The sequence below is a fragment of the Phyllostomus discolor genome, chromosome 4 (genome assembly GCF_004126475.2).
Source record: "Phyllostomus discolor isolate MPI-MPIP mPhyDis1 chromosome 4, mPhyDis1.pri.v3, whole genome shotgun sequence".
NCBI lineage: Eukaryota > Metazoa > Chordata > Mammalia > Chiroptera > Phyllostomidae > Phyllostomus > Phyllostomus discolor.
The window spans coordinates 78,991,515-79,014,522 of record NC_040906.2 but is presented as its reverse complement, the minus strand read 5'-3'; the positions used below and the strand labels follow the sequence as shown (position 1 = coordinate 79,014,522).

Below are 23,008 nucleotides of genomic sequence, written 5' to 3'. Positions count from 1 at the left end.
ACATATAAAGATATACATTTAAAAACATATAAGTGTCTTCTCACTTCAAAAAATGATATTGAGAGGTTAAGTGGCAGAATAGAATTCATTGTAATTTTTTAAAAGTTACTCTAATATAATTTTTTAAAAAAATAATTTTTCTTTGTTCACTTTGCTGCCTGTTATTTGTAAGGGAGGAACTTCTGTCCTCAAAACATGCTGCCTAGAACTACTTAAAGCAAGTGTTTTTTGTAAGTATCACATTTTAAATCAGATGTGTGACACCCACAAAAAACAAACAATTAATTATCTTCTGGAAGGCAGTCCACTTGTGGTACAGGCTTCCCTGTGTACTAGCTGGCATTGTTGTAAGAGGCTGCATTGGCTTCAGTGAATTTTTTTCAATACTATTTCAAGGCATTTGCCCATTTCATGATGGGTGATTTACAAGGACACCCACCCACACTGAGCTGAGTGTTCAGCAGTTTTTGAAAAAAAAAATGACATGACTCCTGTCCTCCACCCTCCTTCTTCACCCACTCTCACCCCAATAGCCTATTTTTTTTGTTTCCCTGTATGAAAAAAGTCCTCAAAGGGAAATATTTTCCCAATGTGAAAGAGGTGAAACATAAAGTGGCAGAAGTACTAAAAGACATCAACATTGACAAGTTCAAAAACTGTTTTGAACTATGGAAAAAAACATCTCAATAGATGTATTGCATCAGATGGACAGTACATTGAAGATGACTGAAGTTTAAACATGTAAGAATAAACACACAGTTTTTCTAAATAAATGAAGTCTGGTTTTGGGGGCACCTTCCTATATTCATTTCTATAATTCTATTAATATATACCATATTTTATCACATATAATAGATAGTTTTCGCCTACATTTTTGAGGGAAAAATAAGGATGAATATTATATATGGGTATAATGATTACATACTATGGGTATAATAATGAGCATAATAATCCCGTGTATTTTGAACACAAAAATGTGCATGCGCATTATACACAGGAAAACAAGGTAAGGGCAGTATTATATGAGTAAAAATTTTTATATACCATACATATTTTATCATAGTAAATAAATCTCAGATAATAGTTCATTTTATCTGCTATATTTCTGAGTCTACAAAAAATCAATAATAATAAAGTAGGATTTATTGAGTATCTACTATGTATCAGGAACTGGGGAGGCCATTTCATATAAGTTACTAACTGAATCTCATCATAACCTTTCCTCAACAAGATCTAACCACTTTTATAAATGAGGAAATTAAGTCTTATTAACATACAGTTTTCAAGTGTCAGACTTGGAATTTAAACCCAGGTCTGAATCTGAATTCTTCTCACAAACTCATAGACAATTAAACATTTATTTTTTGACCGATGATCATAATGTATGTTATTAATCACTAACTTGGAAATTAATATAAGCTAATAATGATTTATTAATTCAGTCAATGAAATATTGATAAATTATATTTTAAACTTTCTTTGGGAAATAACATGGTTTATAATTACAATATTAATTTAAATTTTCCTTAACAATAAAATAGAGTAACTTAATTCATGCTGACTTTCATAGAAGTGAGTTCTAAAATGTTAAAAGTTATTTAATTCCAACCCGTAACATTTATTAATTGATCACACTAAATGTATAAACTGTGCTATATTTCATTTTCTCATGATCTAAACATGTTTGTTCACTTCCTCTATTTCCCATTGCTTCCTATAAAGTTTCCTATAAAATTCCTCTTTCTATGTCTGGGAAATAACTGGGAAGCCTATCTGACTTTTAAATGTCTCTTCCGAATGATCCTTGGTGAATTAAAATAGCATGGGGAATGTAACTGCAAACTCATGATGCCAGAGAATTCTTCATGCATCTCTCTTACCTACATTCATGTAAAAACATGTGTGCTTGCTAGTATGTGAAACTGGGATCAGGCTTTCCTGCCTTTTACAGGTACAATTAAAGGCTTGGCCAGTAACTCTTAGTGACCACAAATTTTGATGAGGCACCCACTCCAAAATGAATGCTAAACACCCCATAGCCTCACGTACACCATTTTCCACCTCACCATGACTCTCAACACAAAGAATCGTACTTATAGATATTCATTATTATTAATCCATTAACTCCAAGTAAGAGATCATTTATTAAAAGATCACAGAGACAATACTACCAATAAAAGCATGTGGTATTAGTATTTAACCAGGATAAGAATCATACAGAAGCTCTTGGATACAAGATGTCTCTTTGGTTCCCCTCAAAAGACATTAAAGTTACATTTGCTCACCACACATTCTGTAAGTGGGAAAATGTAGAAAAGTCATCACACTAAATATATACGTAGTTTTTATAACAATGTGATTGCAGCATAACATTTCAGTCTAGATTAAAATCAAAGTTCAGGAACTTATATTAGAAGGGAAAGCACTGGGTGTTAATAACTTTCTCTGTAGGTCACCGTGGTGATAGTGCCCAGAGAAAACTTTAGGAAACCTGGACAGGAAAGGTCATCATCACATGAGAACTAAATTAACATATGCATGATGTTTATTTCTATTAATTTAAAAAATAAGTTGTATTTACATTTTTACTGTATCATGAGGAAGTTTACCTTATTATGGGGAAATAATAATCTTATTACATGAGTAAATCACAATTGGTATGCAATATAATTTCTTATTATTTTGACATTTCTTTCTATTCAGTAATTTTAATAAAAGAATAACTCAGGCATAATAGTATACCCCATTCAGATATTACTTTTTAAATATTATCTCTCATAGTGAAAACAAAACCAATATTAATTAATCAAAGAACTATAGATCTTTCAAAATCATAAAAATAGTAGACAAGTGCCCTGGCTAGTGTGGCTCAGTGGGTTGAACACTGGCTTGTGAAGCGAAGGGTCACTGGTTCGATTCCCAGTCTAGGGCACATGCCTGGGTTGCAGACCAGGTCCCCAGTAGGGGGCATGCAAGAGAGGCAACCACATATTGTTTCTCTCCCTCTCTTTCTCCCCCCTTCTCTCTGTCTAAATACAAATAAATAAAATCTTTACAAAAATAGTAGAAAGTTGATGACTTTTATAACATGTTTTCTTCTTATTGAATATATATAGTTATAATAAGCAATTACTTATAGTTTTTCAAACATAAATGAGCTCTGTGGAAGAACTTCAAATGAGAGGTGGAATTAACATTGTCAATGTAACTATTTATGATACTAAGTTTGAAACAGCCTTGTAACTACATGATAGAAAGTAAACAGAAAAAGGTAGCTAGCTTTCACTGTGACAGTAGAGTGTCTTTCTTTAGCACAAGCCTAAGAAAAATCTTGAATATAATGTCAAGGCCAAATCATGGTAACCGTCCACTGGGATATTGAGGGTATTATTATGATTGACTATAAGTATCTTCAACTTGACAGGTCAGTATTGAAATGATCCATGGAGTGAACTGTGAAGGTCATCAAAGAAAAGTCTGCTGATTGTTCATTACAAGCAAAGTTACTAAAAATAGCTAAAAAAAAAAGCAGCACCTAACTATACCAGTCAGATGTCAAGACATACATACTTGCTAATCACTTTAAGCAACTACTAAGAGCATATTAAAGTGCCTAACTGAAAACTAATGATTTACATTGGAAAAACCTGACATTTCATGTAAAGTATTTTAATACTTACAGAAAAGTGGAAAAATTTTCTTTAAAGGTAAAATTTCAGTCATTGAGCTATATTTTGAGAACTTTCCCATTTTTGCCTATAAACTGGTGATGTATTAAGTCAAAATCATGCTTATGGTATTCTACTGATAACTATATCAAGCAATGTAGTTACTCTACAAGTAAAAAAATAATTGGAGAAAAACTCACAAATTGCTGATGTCACCACTCAAAACATAATATCTACAGATACATATGCAAGGCATTGCCACAAATTTTATATTTTTAAATATAAACATAAAATCTTTCTATTATAATTTTGAAAAAGTAGTAGAAAAAATAGTGCCTAAATCTAGGTCCAACTCTTAGTGTCTGGGATTTAAGCAGCTCTAAATTGTAGATTCCCACATTCACCAATGTACTCACGACAGTCATCAGGTTCATCAGATCCATCGCCACAGTCATCTACGGTATCACACTTCCACCAGAATGGAATACATTTATCAGTTTTACAACGAAACTAAAGAAAAAAAAAAGAAAACAAAGAAGAAGAAAAGGTTGAAGAACGTTACTCACATATAATGGATATAATGGGTATCTAAAAACTCACCAGGGCAGAGCATCCTATCCTAATCTTCTGCTGCAACGTGAACTATAATGGTTTTAGATAATTCCAAGATAGGGAATAAGTGTACAACAATCAGTAGCAGAATAATCTGCAAGTAATTTGCTAGGAAAGTGCATTCTCCAGGAAAACCTCCTGAGATTGCCTGAGCACAGAGGAGATCACCCATTTACATATTGTCCACAGATGCTTTTGTGTCATGACAGAGTTGAGTAGTTGAGATGCTACAGAAACCTTGTGGCCAGCAAAGCCTGAAATATTTATTGTGTGGCCCTTTATAGAAAAAAGTTTGCTAAACACTGAAGGGCTAAAATTTCTTAAGAATATCAGGAAGAGGTATCTGGTTATATTAATTTAATTATTTTAAACTGACTTAATTGCTTTGTATTTTCTTAGGAATCTTGGACAATTCAATTCACATCTCCCAGTCTCTGTTTCTTAGCCAATAAATGAGGAGGTGAAGATAGTTCAAAGGATCCTTTCTCATTCTATCACGCTATGATTCCATGGAATTTCCTGATTACTAACTGTATTGCCTTTAATTATAATAAATATCTACTCTACATAAATCTTAAGAATACTTCTTTAAAGCAGTTGAGGTTGATAAAAGTATTTTCAGTTTTTAGAATTCTTAATAAGTACACATGATCTTTTAGGATAAATAAGATTTTGATAAGTAAAAACAACTTAAGGTTGCAAAGGGTTTTTTGCTATTATATTTTTAAATATAGAAACAGAAAGAAACTGCTATAATAAAACTTAAGATCATTCAAAACACTATTCAATACCATATTTCTTAATGTGTTTTATTTGGTGCATTGTCCTTTTCCATTTAAAATAGTTAAAGAAAGAATACTACAAAAGATAATTCTATTACTTATAGAAATAGAAAAGTTTAAATCTACTCTTAAAATAAGCCATAAAATGAAGGCTAACAATAGAGAAATTAGTTGACAATATTGTATGGTGACATTTACTTATAGGCTATTTAGCATATAGATAACTTGTTGCCAGTGAAATTTTTCAAATTAATATTCTAAAGAAGGTGATTGTACTGAGTTCATTTCTTAAAGCAGAGTACAGAATTATTGTTCCATTCACTAATGGCCAACTCTACACAGAGATCAAGAAAGCTCAGTCAATTAATTCCTTGATAATCTCTTTCTGAACAACATATAGTTCTAGGCTTACCCTGATTTGATATAAGAAAATAAAGAACATTGTACTTTCCATACAGAAAGTACATGCATCTGAAATAGTTGTTAAAAAATTCACTTTAAATTATTGAAACCAATCAATAAAGTATAGGCTATTTATTGCAGCATTATAATTTTTTCTTTAGTTTAATAAAAAATCAATGAAAAGCATATATCACAATATTCATCTAGAATTTAAAATATTAGTTAATTTCCTAGAATTTGTTAATTTCCATTCTGAATTGTTTCTGTGTGAGTTAGTAAAAACAAAGTGGCACTTATCATAACATGTTATGTACCACACACATTTGTAACACCGAAAAATATAGCCTAGGTTCAATTTTTTCTAATGGAAGTGGATTAGCGGGCTAAAAGTTTTGTTCATTTAAAATACTGTTCCTTTCTTAAAGTAAGAGAGAATTTGATGTTAATCTTTGCTGAATTTGTCTGGATACAATGGAGTTAATTCAGGGTAGATTTACATTATTTTTAAAAATAAGAATGTGGATTTTTTATTATCATTATTTCCAGTGGTGATATGGAGGCAAGAGAACACTGTTATTCTGAGGGACGTTCTGACTGTTTTGCCAATTTTCCCATATTTGCTTTGCCTCTGGTCATGTCGGTTGTGGTTTTTATAAATTACCATAGGAAAAATATTACTCTGTATATGTGGTGATTATCTGGGGGTTATAAAGTTAAGTCTAAAAGCAATTGTCCAGAACATCAAAAATTTCCAGTCATTACAGTATATCAAAGTACATTCAAAAGAGAATTTCAGTTCTCCTGAGTATATTCAAAGACTTCCAATGAAGATTTATTGTTTTTAAATACATATTTTTCAATTTACTAAATATGCCTGATTTAAATAAGCACTAAGTGTTGCGATTACATATGATATTACAGTTTTGCACACTTTCATTTTAAATAAGACAATAGTATGGTTTTGAGTTAAGCAAAGGCTGAGGTCAAAAATACTTGTTACATTTTATGCTAGTCAACTTTTTATTCATCACTCTCAGGGAAAGCTCTATCTTGTGTCTCAGCTTCATGGCTTCATTTGCTTCATTTTTTTCATACTTAAGCACAGTAACTTACAAAAGATAAATGCTAGGTATAGGTATAAAACATTTTCCATGGTAAATGTACTCCAAAGCTAACATCTTTATAAAACAAATTGCAGACTGTAATTATCACCCACAAAAAGAAGTTATGAAGGAACTACTAAATACATGTCTACTAAAATTAATGCAGGAATAAAATGCAAATCCCATATGGTGAAGTTCCGTTAAAACAGGAAAAGTCTCCATTTAAAAGATAAGTAAAGCCATTTTTAAATTACTTTTTATTTTCTAATTTAAATAATTTAAATTTAATATTTGAAGTTGCTAGTGCTACAAAAAGTGGTTTAATTTCGACTTTTGTATGGGTTTTCTTATGTTCATTTTCAGTCTTAACATAATTCTTATTGATGTGATTTGCTTTTTTTATTTATCTAAAACACAATACTGTTTTGGGGATGTTATTGATTATAATCATTAGATAACAACAAATTAAAATTCTTTATTAAGATAAATTAAAGAGGTAACATTTATATCACAAAGCTTAATGGTATGATTCTAAAGTACCTAAATTGTATGCTTCATTTTAATGTCTACTTCACTTATATTTATGTTTCTATAACCTGACTTTTCTTCAAGCAGCATACAGTAGAGTGTTTTCCTCCCATTAAGTCAGAAAAGAATCAGAGACGAAATGGCTGCATAAACCACAAAACTCATAGCCACTAATGGATTGTGCTAGCTGTTTTTCATGAAAGTTTTTCTTAAAGATGAAACAAATCAAGTGATGACACTTTCTTTTCTAGGAAGGTTTGCTAAAAACAAAGATATCTGATACACCATTTTTGTTTTCTCTTGCTATCATTGAATATTTTAAAAATTCATGCAAAGCCTGGCTGGCATAGCTCAACGGATTGAGCGTGGGCTGTGAACCAAAGTGTCACAGGTTCAATTCCCAATCAGGCAGGGTACATGCCTGGGTTGCAGGCCATGACCCCCAGCAACCAAACATTGATGTTTCTCTCTCTCTCTCCCTCCCTTCCCTCTCTAAAAATAAATAAATAAAATCTTTTAAAAAAATTCATGCAAAGCATTATTGGCAGTATTTGAAAAATTATATTTCAGTGGTTTCATCATTGATACCAAATTGGGAAATCATTTAATTATATGACAAATAGTTTTTTCCATTGATTTAGATTTTTATTTAATTGATAGGAGTTTTGGTATTAAATTACCATAATTACAGGTTTTTTATATAATAATTTGAAATACTTTATTTCTTTTATGACTACAGTGAAACTGATGTTTTACTGCCTAGGCCTTGCTGTTTGAGATACTAACCTCAAGCATTCTTTGGTTTTATTTCCTGTTGGCCATTGAGGCTCACTGTGCTGTAAGTGGCTTAGGCATGCAACATCTCTAACTAAGTCACCTAAAACATTAGTGTTGGACCTCAACAGAATGAATTGTGAACACGAACCACAGACTAGAGGTTATTTCAAAATTACCTGGAGGTTAAATTGGAAATTTGTCTTAATAAACATTACTGACAAAGTATCATATTTTACATTTTTTTAAAAAAGATGTGATTTCTCCTTTAAATTTTACCTCTAGAAATAATTAAGTTGCTTAATTTACCTCTCATAGTGACTTAAATTTCTAGTTCTCTAAAAATAATGTATTTTGTTTATATACACACTGAGAGGATTATAATGAATCCTCTACAACATGCATTGTAAAGAAAAAGGAGACTGTGACCTATGCTTTTGACTAAACATCAGAACTTCCTGATGGCAGTTCATATGAATTGCACCAATATCTTTAAGTATATTCCAGTTGCACTAGAGGGCAAAGGTAATAATATTTACTATGCATGAGGAATTTTTCCCACTCATTATTCATAACAATGTCCTGAAAATATTATCATTCCTATTAAAAAGAGAAGACTGAGGCACCAAGAAGTAACTAACTAGGTAACTCAGCAAATTTAAAGCAGAATCGGGCTTACAGTCACGAGAAGTCTGGCTTCAAAATCTGTGTCTTTAGCCACTACACACACTGCCTCCTGGGAAGAGGGTCAACCATTTTTATTTGTACAGTTATTTAATGTATGGTGCTCATAGTCATAACTTAAGAGGCAGTTTGAGCAAACATTAGCTTCTCCATTTCAGCAACACAGACACACTAAGAGACATTTAGTTTTTTCCATGATGTCACTGCTAGTATTGAAAAACAAGGAAATTCAACACACAGAATTCTAGTAATTAACTTAGTCATTAAAAAAGAAAATTACATAGTTTCTTTGAGAATGGTATCTTAAACAAGATAACTGACACATATATAATGACCAAATTATATAGTGTCATATGACTTGTCCAAAATTTTAAACTAATAAAACTATGTCCATGAAACTATCATTAAGTTGAAAATTTGAATTTGGTGATATATTCACTATAAATAACTACATTTTGAGGAAAAAGAGGTTATAGAAGGAAAATATTTAGATCATATCATTTTTGGACACAGATAACAATGTGGTATAGACTGGGGCATTGGGGGTATGAGGCACCTGAAGGGGAGAAAATTGGGGATATCTGTAATAGCATTAATAATAAAAATAATTTAAAAAAACAAGAAAAATTAAAAAAATCTACATGCACTATTCTACAACACATCTTCTGTACATTGCACTAGGTGTTTGCTCCCTGCCCCAAGTCAATAAATTCAATACAAAGAAAAAAATCTAGAGTTTATTTTCCATAGAATTTATCTTTTCCATATTAAGTCCTCTGAGAAATGGGAGAGGGGTGACGCAGAGCAAATTATTTAGGAAGATTTGTTTGTTTCAGCTGCATATATCTTAGCCTTAACCTTATGCCTCAATCACCTTGCCTTCTTGAAACACATCAAATCTCTGATGATTCTGCTATGTCCACTTATGACTTGAAACATTACATTATAATCGTTTTTCTCTTACTCTGCAACTCTGTGATCAGCTAATGTTATACTAAACAAAAACATGATGTTTTGATAAGTGTTTAAACAAATAAACAAAATTCAGATGATGCCTTTGTAATAGATTGCCCACGCATTCCATGAAATGATGTGAAGACTTCCACTCACCTGACTGGCTGTGCAGTTGGATAAGCAAGTCTTATTATCAGCTGCAAGATAGAAGTTGGTGGGACAAGCACAAGTATGAGTCCTTCCAGGGGCTAAAAGGCAGAGATGACTGCAACCTCCATTATTTATCATACAGAGATGTTTGGAGACTACAAATGAAAAAAAACAACAAGAAAACAAAATAATCAAAACCAATAATATAATATGGTATTTGAAACAAGATATTTAACCTTCATAATTTACAATTAAATAGAACTTTATAATCAAGAATATAATGATAATAGATATAATTTTATTTTATTAAAAATTTTATTTATGTCCAATGGCATTCATTTTACCACTAAATAATTTAAAGGATGCATTTCCACAAAAACAAGTGTTTTAGTAGAAAAAACAATCATCCATTAGAAAACAAAAACAGAGACTAGAAGCATTTTAGATGGACATACATATGTTTAAAATTATTAATGTAAAATAAAACAACAAAATAATGATCTACAACTAATATTGTAGTAGCTTTGTTCCCAGGCTAAATTTTTGTTTTAAGCAACATAATCAATTACTTTATTTCATCACAATGGATAGAATTTTCACATGCTTTAAAAACAATACATTTCTCCTTTTTATAATCCTAGAGCTACTTAAATATAATTTCTTTTACCCAGCACTCCAGAAATTAAGGATCCTATAATTATTTTGTAAATAAATTATTTTAAGAATTCAGTCTCTACTTCTCCAACTACATGTATTATTGTCATTTCTGCTTAATACAACTCAATAAATCAAAAATTGTTTGTACTATTATTGAGCTTTCAATTACATCCCTTAATGACAGTGCTTTCTATCAACTGAATTCATTTTGTACAATTATGCTAAATAATAAAATCTAATAAAGTTTCTCAAAAATAGATGTACACTTAGCCTTGGAGGAAACAAAAATGGAATGTTACTAAAAGATGTCGATGCATATATGGAAATCATGGAAGGAATAATTACCATCAGGTTGTCTATAAGAATGATACACCTGGATATCTGTGATGGCATGCCATGAGTTAATCAGTGAGAGTCTGTCTGCTCCCGAGGTTTTATGGGCACGGCTGAGTGACTTGGTTTTCCCATCAGTCCAGTAGATGTAGTCTTCAAACAATGTTAGTGCAATCACCCCTGGAATATCTTGATTAGGGACTGTAATAGGAGATGGTAAGATTAATGTTTAGTCTTGGAAGACTGCCAGTTAAAATATTCAATACTACATGGGCTGACAGATACACCTGTTACAGAACTTCATGTGAATAATTGCTGTGACAACCTGTCAGACTGGCAGCGTTCTTTATTACCAGGTAAGAGAATGCAGGATCTGGCACAGTAGTGTGCTTTGCTCAGATTTAACTCCATTCAGCCACTGGGAAGAAAATGAATGCTATCCTGCTCAGAAATAATGGTGGCTTCACCAGAAACAAATAACACTGAATATTAAAAAAACTGTATCTATATACAGTTGTTCTTAACCTAAATCCTTAAATCTACAGGTCATTGTACTGCTCTCCCACTTTTAAATTGATTAAATTATATATCAAGGATGATATTTCTATCTATTTGGAGATAGAGTGACTATACAACTACTATAAACCATTTTAGTCACTGAGATTTTATGAGTATTTTTACTTGCAAAATGAAATGGGATAGAAATGGAGAAAAAAAGTATGATGGATAACAATGTATTATGTGGATTTAACAGCCATAAAACTGTTTAGTTGCAGATTCAAATTGTTTTATAATTATGCTTTCATTCTAGGGCTGGGTTTAAATGTAAACAGTAGAATGAGCACCACAGATGTGAATTTTTATTTCATGGAATTTGGTGGTTTGGGATTTAATAATTTTAAAACATAATAGAGTATTTTTTCAAAAATTTAAAAAGCAATAAGTAAAAAAAAAATTTCACAATTTGCACTAACATTCCAATATATTTACCTGTATTGATTTTCAGGTCTAATTTTAGAAACTTGGAGAAAAATTTAGTAATGAAAAATGATACTGTAAATCAAGTAATATGCACTTGTTTTCTAAATTATATTTTAATGACTAAGTATATTTGTCCTATTTCTCATTCAGCAGCAACTGAAAATTTATCAAAATTTATTTGAAAAAATTCAGTCTTAGTATGTTTTACAGCCTTAGTTTTTATGTTGTTGTAATAGAAATGTTGTATTAATTTCTATTGTTAGCTAGAAGTAGAATTTTAAATCTGGTCATTTGCTATTTTTATTCTAAGGGGCTAATATAATAAAAAAATTCACTGTAACTCAGGGAAGACAGAATTGAGAGAAATAAAATGAGACTCCTACAAATATGTGATAATTTAAGTCATTGATTATTATCAATATATAATATCTGGCCAGAATCAGAACAGATACTATTCATAGAGAGGCCCAAAGATGTTGGATCTAAGAAGAAACACACCAAGGCCCATCATATTTTCATTACCCAAGATAAAGGATGAGGAGAGAATCTTAAAAGCAGCAAGAGAAAAGGAGACAGTTACCTACAAAGGGTTCCCATAAGACTATCAACTGATTTCTCAAAGGAAATCTTACAGGCAAGAAGGGGCTAGAAAGAAGTATTCTTTTATTTATTATTATTATTATATTATTCACTTTTTCAATTTTCTTTCTTTTTTTTTAATTGTTCAAGTACAGTTGTCTCCATTTTCCCAACAGAACAAACTGACAGTGGAAAGAAGTATACAAAGTCATGAAAGGCAAGGACCTACATCCAAGATTCCTCTATCCAGCAAAGCTATCATTTAGAATGGAAGCACAGATAAAGTGCTTCCCAGATAAGTTCAAGTTAAAGGAGTTTATCATTACCAAGCCCTTATAATATGAAATGTTAAAGGGACTTAGCTAAGAAAAAGAAGAAGATAAAAAATATGAATAGTTAAATGACAATAAACTCACAACTATCAACAACTGAACCTAAAAAAAAAAAAAAAGCAAACTAAGCAAACATCTAGAGCAGGAACAGAATCACAAAAATGGAGATCACAGGGAGGGTTATCAGTGAGGAGGGGGAGAGGGAGAATGGGGAAAAAAGGTACAGGGAAGAAGAAACATCATTGGTAGGCACAAAAGAGACAGGGGGAGGTTAAGAATAGTATAGGAAATGGAGAAGCCAAATAACTTACATATACGACCCATGGACATGAACTAAGGGAGGGATGCTGAAGTGATGCTGGAGGGAGGGGTGTACAGGGTGGAGGGTGATAATGGAGAGAAAAAAATGGAATAACTGTAAAGCATAATCAATAAAATATACTTAAAATATGTAAAAAACAAGAAAAATCCAGTTGTGCACACAAAATACAAACGTTTAGACTTAGTTACCTTTGTACTCTCCTAGACACATGGAGCCCATCACTAAAATGATTGCTGAACTAACAAGCAAAATAGAGACAGACTCATAGATAGAGCACAAGATGACAGCTAAGTTGATGGGTGGGGGAAGGCTAGGGAGTGGAGGGATGGAGCAAAAAGGAAAAGGACTCATGGACATGGACAGCAGTGTGGTGACAGAGGTGGGAGAAGGAGTAGATAAAGAATCTGGAAAAAGTACGATAAAATAAAAAATAAAAATAAAATGCTGTAAGTGGAATTGGACAGAAAGATGAAGAGGACATTGCCAGAATAAATCATGTCTGAGTTATTTATACAAACTATTCCAACTTTCCTCCTTTGGCTGTATAAATTCTTTCAGGAATATGAGACAAATGTGACAACATGTAAACAGTTGAGTGAATCTTGGTGATGGGTGATTATTATAACCATCATTCAACTTACGCATGTGTTTGGAAATTTTCAAAATACAATAAAAACATCCCAAAAAATTGAAAGTCTCAAACATTCAATTCATATTTTCTTAAATATAAAGGAAGTAATTACATCATTAAATATGGATCTAAATGTTAATCATTACTTTAAAAATTCTCAGTACATTAGATTCAATTGACTTCTTTACAAAAAGTGGCTATTTTGAGAATTTACAAGCTACAATGTATAAAAAGTTAAGTAACTTGACAAAAGATAGAAGGAAAAATAGCAAATTAAGATACTGGTATTTGAATCTAAATCAGATTCCCTGGCTGAGTTCTTTGCCACTTTATCTACTAGCACTGCCTTTAAGAAAGCCAACCTAGTTGTGTAAAGTGTGGTTATAGATTGAACTGTGTCCCCACCAAACACACATGTTGAAGCCTTTTCTCCCAACATGACTGTATTTGGAGACAAGACCCTTAAAGAAGTAACTAGGTTTAGTGAGATCATAGAGTGGGGTCCTCATCCAAGGTAATTGGTATCCTTTTGAGAGGAGGGCAACAAGCGTGTGTGCATACAGAGAAAAGATCACAGAAGGACACAGCAGGAAGACAGCCATCCGCAAGCCAGGGAGAAGCCTCAGGAGAAACCAGACCTGCTGATACCTTCATCTTGGACTCTAGCCTCCAGAACTGTGAGAAAATGTATTTCCATGTTTAAGTCACCCAGTTTGTGGCATTTTGTTATGGTAACCTTAGCAAACTAATACAAGTATATAAAGTAATGGGACTAATTTCATAAGCTCCATGTAAAAAATATTTTTAAATACTTGATTGTAATTCACTGTGTATTATTTTTAGACACAGAACAATTTAAGTATTAGACAGTTTGCTACCTCTAAGCTGCTACTGACCACCTACCACAAACCCCCTGTTATCAGATAATCAATATTTATTTATGGAATTTGAAAATTAAATTCCTATTTCAGAAGAAAGATAGTACATAAGTGAATGTATAGAGCATGTAGTAAAGTCAAGTGAAAGTGAAGAAAATTAGTCCCTTTGCCAAGGGTGACCATCTGTTTTATTTAATTTTATTTATTTGTTTGATTTTGGCAATGAAGATCAGACTACCAGTAGTAGCTTTATAAGCTAACTCCAGGCCTGCCCATTAGGCAAACATGCTTATTACCCAAACAGCATCAAACACAACCACCAGAGTATTTCTTATAGAAAAATAATAAAACAGTGCCCCTGGCTGGCGTAGCTCAGTGGATTGAGCGTGGGCTGCGAACCAAAGTGTCAGGTTCAATTCCCAGTCAGGGCACATGCCTGGGTTGCAGGCCATGGCACCCAGCAGTTGCACATTGATGTTTCTCTCTCTCTTTCTCCCTCCCTTCCCTCTCTAAAAATAAATAAATAAATAAAAACTTAAAAAATTTAAAAAAGAAAAAAGGAAAATAATAAAACAAAGTAAAAAACACAAACTTATGTTAACAAGAAGAAATCTAGTGTAATGTACCTAACATGATACCGGCTCCATAAACTACATTGTAAGAGAATGCGACAACTTCCTTAACATCACAGGTAATGCCAATGAAAATCAAGTGAACAAAATAAAACAAAAACAAACACAATCTTAACATATTACCTTTGTAGAGGTTCAGCTCATAACTTGGCAGTATATTTGCATTTCCTCTTTAGAACCTAAATCTTTTCACAGAGTAATTTGACTATCTGCTTAAGCTTCTGTTAAAAAATTACTATATAGTAACTGCTAAATGATAGCTATAAATAATGAATCTATGTTTGTTTTCCATCAACATATGAAGAATTCAACTCATATTGAGAGTAAATGAGATTTTCTGAGCCAAAGCATTATATATTTTGGTACCAGAAATTTTCATGATTTAGAATGAGAAAAATTGTTTGCTTTTTGTTGTCTCTTTACTCATTTACATATTTCTACCTTATAGATATATGTGTATACATGTATGCCCGCATTAAGTATCTGTGTATATGTAACATATCCGTAACAATAGTATATATACAATATATACATATATTATACATACATATACATTTTATATTACAAGGTCTGTCTAGAAGGTATCCAGCCTTGTAATATGAAAAATAGAGACATTTATTTAAAAAGATACAAGATACAAGAAGCATTGTATATAGAACAATGACACCTCAGTCCCCTTGAAAGCAGGCACCTTGGGATCTCACACAGTTCTCTCAGTTGCCATCACCTGACCATCAGCATTTTCCTGAATCTCATTGTTGATGTGAAATATCCTTGCTTTCAGAGGTGATTTTTAGTTTTGGAAAAAGCCAGAAGCCACAGGATGCCAAACTTGGGCTGAAGGGGCACTGTCACCTGGATGATTTGATGTTTTGCCAAAAAACTTGCACAGGATGTGGTACATGAGCAGGTGCATTGCCATGATGAAGCTGCTAATCACCAGTTGCCCATAGCTGTGGCCTTCTGAATCATATGCATAGTTTCCACAGAAGAATGTTCAAGCCTAATGCAAAATTTAATGCAGATTCTTTGCTCTGCTCACTCAGTTATTTTGAATGTGACAGCCACACAGTACACATGCCACTCAACGGCATCCACTGCCCCCACTGACTAATACAGTGAAGTTGTCATTGTGTACACATGCACATTATAGTCTACTCTCCTTGGCTTCCAGGTCATATCAATGTTGTACAAACCATTCTCATTAAATTAACAATGGCTGGACTTTTTCTAGACACCTCTTATACATGTATGTAAATAAAAGTTGCAAGAAAGATATTTTGTGATGTAATTTGACATCTAGGACTGACAAAATATAAACATGAAATGAAATGACATGAGAACATTTAACTAATTTAATGATACTAAAATAAAGATTTTATCAAAAAATAGTCAATGTTTTCTCAAAATTATGTTGGCTGTCCTTTTTAAGAGAAAAATAATATGACCACTTATCATACATAAAAGTTTTTGCTTAAAAGATAAATGTAAAAAAAAATTAAGCAACCTCTCATTTATAGGTATTCATTAGACACACACACACACACAAAAAAAAAACAAGAAGAAAGAGACTATTGTGTGGGCTGAAGTTAACAAGTACTTATTATATAGTTAAAGCCTATTTGAAAGCTGCTTTCTGTAGTTAGGCTTTTATTCTCTTCAACAGCTCTATTTATTTTACTGTTTCCAGCATTGCACTCCAGCACTAGGTTGCCAATTTTTATGCCGCAGGCTATATCTAGCATAAGAATAGAGTCAATATTTGGCAAAAAGAAATCAGAGAAAAACTCCTTTGTGGAGTTTTTCCTTTTTAGTCAAGGTGTATGCTATTCGGTTAAGGTTCTAATTAATTATGATAAATAGAAAAGGTAGAAATTCATAATATGCCTTCAGCTTAACTGTGGCTTCACAGCTAGAAGTACTCTACTAAAACACTCTTGATTTTTTTTTTGGCCAACATTTATCATGCTAAGCAAGTATATTCTTGAATAAACCTTTTTACTTTATATTTCAGACCAATATAGTTTAAATTCTTAAGAACAAAATATACCAATAGTCCAGTTCTCATTTGACATTGTGTCAAATATCTCATAGTTGCTGTTATTGGAATGATATAACTTTGGGGTAATGACACATTCAACAAGGTTTTGCCCTTTGGTTACTGCTTAAACAGAAATTATACTACTGATGCTCTATTATTTTCTTATCTCTCCTCCAAGATTTATTTTAAGGATCTAATGATATTTTAAATATCATGATATATGAAATAATCCTATTAATTCATTATTCAAAATTAACTATTGGGGCTTAAGCAGTATTCTCAAAAGCAAAACAAAGTTCATAGAATGCAACCACCAAATTCAATAATTACAGAGTAACTTAAGTATTGATATTTTTTAATTATATAGAACTTATGTACCGATTGGAAAGAAATACTTGCATGATCCAGTGACCATGAAGGTCAACCTTGTTCTCACTGTGTTACCTACTAGGATTGGAAACTTAATCTCCTAGATCTTTCAAGTAAAGCTAACAAGAATATCAAGTAAAACATTAAATCCTATCTTCTTTTTAAAAATATGCTTCAAGGCTCTCTCATTTTTTTATATTGTTGGTATCATTGCCCCAAGTAAAGGCACATATTTCCTCACACCTGGAATATTGCAAAATTATTTTAACTTTTCATTGCCTTTTAATCTCCTTCTATCTCTTTTCTGTCAAGGGTCCTGTATTAAACAGAGAACACTTTAAATGATAGTTAAAAACAACTTAATGAACAAAGACAGTTTTAGGTGCAAAAGTGGTGGGACATATTATTTTTCTTTTAGTTATTTACAGAGCTTTGGGCCTGGCTAAGTGACTGGTGATGGACTGTTTGTTTGTTTGTTTGTTTGTTTTTTCCTAGGTCTATTAGAAACAGCAAAAGCTGCAGTTAAGGAAAAAAAAAAGCCATTCACAAAGAGCAGAGACCATTTGTCAGAGGAACTCAGCCAGAACTTAGACACTGCTAATCCACAGTGGCTGGGCATGGAGGAAAAGTGGGTGAATAAATATTATGACTACTTCTTTTGTCTACCACCCACTCTTCTACTAATGCTTCCCATGAATTAAATCCAACGCGAGACCAGAAGGTGAAAGAACCTGGTGATACAGTCCATAGAGAGCAGCCTTCTAGTATATGGCACACGGAAAAGAGGCAAAGGTAAGATGGCTAGAACTCCAGTTAAGATCTCCAATATTTTTTTTATCTCACATATTTCTTCTCTGGTCAATAACAATCAATGGAATCCACCCTTGGAAAATATAGTGCAAACTATATAGCCTGACTAAAACATGTATGTTCAGAAAACAGATTCAAGATGCTCATGAATGCTTTCTTCTGAGACACCCTGATAGTAACAATCTCCCCTAGTATTTTCCTAGAAGGGTAATATACAAGATATGTAGAGAAGCTAGAATAGAATTGAAGTAGAGCATGGAAACCAAAAGGAAGTAATGAAAAAGATAAAACCAATTAGCACTGAAAAAATGGTGTGAGAATAAACAAAGACTTCAGAAAGAACGTAGGCTGGTAAGCAGATACGCAATTAGATGATAGAAGGACGTGGTGTAACATGCTGAGTGAGGCAAGTGTTCCTGACAGAGGTCAGTGGGCTGATGAAAATGGTTTCTACATAATGGAGAGTAACAGAAAAGAGTGGGTATGTGGGAAAATGGCTACAGTGTACTAATTTCCAGAGACTGCTTTAGTTAACACACGCCCCATCAAAAAAGAGTGTGTTTTATGTAAACTTAGGGCCATCAGATGTTTTTCTTTGATAGCAATTATGCATCCCCTTCAACATTATTATTTGTAGAATATTTTATTAAAATAATTACTTCCTCTGAACCATCTACAAAAGGATACAAAATGTTCCATTTAAACATATGCCTTAAAGAATATTTTTCCTGCCCACACTTTTGTAAAACCCCACTTAAATGGTATCAGGCCACTGCCTCCAAAATCCATTTTTCAAAATGAATAAAAGCATTACGAAAAGGCAGGAACACTAAAGATAGCCAACATTTCCAAATATTATTATAAATTGTTCAAAATTTATATTTTCTAGTACAAATTTTCATAATCTTTTGAAAACTTTATGCACCAAAGTGACTTTGAGTGGGAGAAAAAATAGAGTTTTTCCATTCAGCATATGTATAATTCATAGCAGATGAGAGCTGATCCTTCTTGGGGGTCCATTAAATGAGGCTGCCTTCTGAATACTCACACTGATCAAATGTCCAAACAATAATTGTGTGTTCCTTCTTAATGAGTAATTCATACTAAACACTTAAATGTGTAAGAAATAACTTTTTTAAATAAATGTAATATTTCAAGGCAAAATATATAAATTATTTAGGATTCTTCTTTAAATTAAAGCCATTATTAAGAGGCCGAAGTCATTCTTTGTCCATTTTTTTCTAGTATTTCTCACCTACTTTGTCCACATTGTTGCATCAGATAATAAGTACATTAGGTATACATTAGGAATATTTAGTTTAATGAAATTCAATCCCTTCCCCTCTCTCACATAATTTTTAAATTATTTATAATAAAATTCAAATATGGCCATTTTAATATTTAACATTTGAAAATAATATTCCTGTCCTGGCTGGGTGGCTCTATTGCTTGGAGCATTGTCGTGTACACAAAAAGGTTGCAGGTTCAATCCCCAGTCAGGCACATACCTAGGTTGCTGGTTTGAATCCCTCTTGTCAGGGCACCTATCGGAGGTAACATATTGATGTCTCTGTCTCACATCAGTATTTCTCTCTATCTCTCTTCCTCTCTCTTTAATAAATATATCTTTAGATGAAGATTAATTTTTTAAATAAAAATAATATTCTTGTTAATGAATGTGAGAATGTAAAAAGCAGATAATGAAAATTATAGTACCTTTCTTTTGAAAACTAGACTGTGCCTATAAATATCTTTCCTCAATGGTGATGCAGCGCTCCAGTCTCTGAAGTAAACAAAACAACATTGTTTATGTACTCAGTGAAGATATTTTGTTGCAAAACTTTCTAGGTTTTTCTGCTGGTGATATAACCCTTCATAGACATTTGAAAATGTGTTTGCAGAGCTGACCATCAATAATTAATATGAGGTATGATATTCCACACATAGGCATTAGGAAAATTTTTGTTAGAGTTTTAATGAAACCTGAAGCCTTTGAAAAGCACTTTTCATTTGAGAAAGATACCAAGTAGAGACATTTACATGAGTTTAATGCCTGGCTTCCCACATTTTTACAATTCTAAATATGCCTGTAGAATAAAAACTGTTGAGTGTACTGTATTACAAGCATTTTCAAATGCATTGTAGATCAGTACTAGGAATAAGTAAGGATAAGTGAGAAAAGAAGAATAGTGTTTCCTTACACCAGTTTCAACCTCAGCCAGTTCCTTTAAGATATGTTAGAAAGTCACCAATTAATTAAAAGTTCTAAGCTATGGAAGAAATATTGAACTAGGATGTGTTAAAGCCTAAATTAGAGAGTAACCTGGACCAAAGCCAAGTCTACCAGTGCCCCAGTGTGTCATATGTGGGACAGATAATGTTGAAAGTGTCTGAAACTCATACTAGGAAACATTTAAAGTGTCACCATTTAAAAATAATATATGGGACATATATGACATCTTCAAAATATTACTATATTTAAAAATGTACACAGTTTAATGTAGCATGTCTTACTGAAGGGACAACACTAAAAGACATGGTTGACACTGAAATTCTAAGCATGTTTAGGAACAATGGTTAATTTCAATTTATTTTACTGGTTCAGGAACATTTCTATAGAAACTGAATTGTATTTTTCTTCCTTCCATTAACTTTTATTGTATTGTAAACAATAGCACATCATCATCATTAGCATAAAATAGCCTGTGAAGTCTACTGTTTGTAATAGACTATGAATGATAGGATTTTTTTTTGAAAAGTGTTACATGCCAAAAAATAAACACTCAAGAATATTGTAAAATTGGAAAATTAAATGTAAAATTTTAGAAAATTTAAAAACATTTAAATTTTCTAAACACCCAAATGCAAAAGCCATGACTTTCAGATTATATGAGCACAAATCATTCCCTTTGTCTTTTGAAGTGTTTTCTTTCCCATTCAGAATTAAAAACAAACAAACAAACAAACAAACAAACAAATTGTAAATATATTTTATGCTCTTTCATCAGGAGCATGCTAAGATCTGGATTCCTTTTCCAACGTGATTTAGACAATAACTGCCTGGATTATGATATGGGTTTTTAAATCCAAACAGAACTGACCCTTCACAACACACTTTGGTTCCCAGAGCAGAAATGAACAACAGAGTTGTACTACACTACTGCCACTTCAGTATGAGAATCTTCAAGGAAAGGGGTATTGAAACCAATAAAGAGCCATAGTCAACGTAATTGCATGGAGTTTTAGACAGTTTGTTCACAAAAAAAAAGACAGCTTAGTGATAAACTATAGTTTAGAGGCATATGCAATCATTGCTCTTCAAAGAAATCAGAAGTTATATAAGTATATATTTTTTGAGTATGCAGGATAAAATATGCCCATGACTAACTGATTTAACAGAAAGTTAAATCATTCAGTGATATGGAATATTCTGAAAAAAATACTAGAATGAATATATTTTAAAGCTCAAGGTTAAAGATACCTTTTTTAGTTCACTGTTTTGTCATTCTATTCACACATTATTTTCAGTATTTTCTGAAAAAAATAACTACATCTAAAATATATCTCAAGTTTAACAGCACAACTAACAGGAAGTTAGGAAACTACATCTGAATTTATATACTTTGATACAAGCAAACAGATTGAAATTGTGGCCTATACAGAACTTTCTGATATTTAATTTCTTTCATTAAAAGGAAAATAGAAACTTTAAGTTAAGGTAGATATGTAAAGTTACTGCCAAAATTTATCTCAAGAGTTATTTGTAACCTATATTATAGACATTCAACTTAGAGAAGGCAATCTTTTTTGAAATGCATAAGATCAATGACAAAAAGCCTTTACTGTGGCCCGATTTCAGAAATTCTGTGACATGAATCTCTAAATAAGATTTAAAAGTTTTGGACGGGCAGGAGATGTAGTTCATTTGAAATGGCAAACTGTAACAGCAAACTGTTCCACTGAAGCAGGATGTCTATTTTTAAGGATCATTATTGTTCTTTTCACTCCCTCAAATAAAATATTCATATTTAATAAGACAAATGCTTCTTTTAGTAATTGTGTTACATCAACTTACATTTTTATTAGTATCTTTATATTTTGCAATTTATCTATGGTCTACTATTTAAATTAACCTGAAGAAATTCAGGTATGGACATATACCTGAGTCATGTGTATTACTGTACATTTATGCTGTAACTATTGATATTAGAAATTATAACAAGTCGGCAACAACCTTTATCATCTGTTCAAAAGCAAGGAGGTGTCAATAATGGAAAGAAAACAGGCTTTGGGACCAGTTAGATCTTCATTGTTCAAATTCGGATTCTCCTCATTACCAGCCATTTGACCTTGGAGAAATTACTTAACCTCTTTAAACCTATTTCCTTGTAGCAAAATGACTCTCATGCTGTTTATAGCATCGTATTCCTTGATGGAATGACTATAAGAGCATGTATAGCATCAAACAAGGTTTCTCAAACACAGTAGGCTTCTAATAAAAGCATTAGTTTATAATAGGATGGCTCCAGTTCTTGGATCCCAGTAGTGGACTAAGAAAAAATTCTAAGAAAGCTGAAAAATGAAATAGTATATACAAAGCATCTAACAGAATGTAATGCTCAAGAAAATAGGTTTTCTCCTCCAGTTGATTTGATCAGTTCACAAGTGTTCGACAGTAAAAGATGTGAATAGCTCTTAGAATAAGGCTCAGAAAAATGAGTATTTTGTTGGCAATTTGAGATTTTCATCAAGGATGAGTGAGCAAGCATTTGATCGTTACAAATGT

The 23,008-nt window shown here is 32.2% G+C and overlaps 1 protein-coding gene across 1 annotated transcript in view; it reads right to left on the bottom strand.

Moving 5' to 3' along the window:
* Nucleotides 1–23,008, bottom strand: part of LRP1B (LDL receptor related protein 1B) — a 1,792,671-nt gene that overhangs the window by 208,939 nt on the left and 1,560,724 nt on the right. Inside the window, exons 61-63 of the mRNA XM_036023545.1 lie at nucleotides 10,660–10,848; nucleotides 9,664–9,812; nucleotides 4,085–4,178 (exon numbers count right to left, since the gene is read on the bottom strand). Coding sequence (XP_035879438.1) covers nucleotides 4,085–4,178; nucleotides 9,664–9,812; nucleotides 10,660–10,848 — 432 coding nt within the window. The remainder of the gene's footprint in view (nucleotides 1–4,084; nucleotides 4,179–9,663; nucleotides 9,813–10,659; nucleotides 10,849–23,008) is intronic.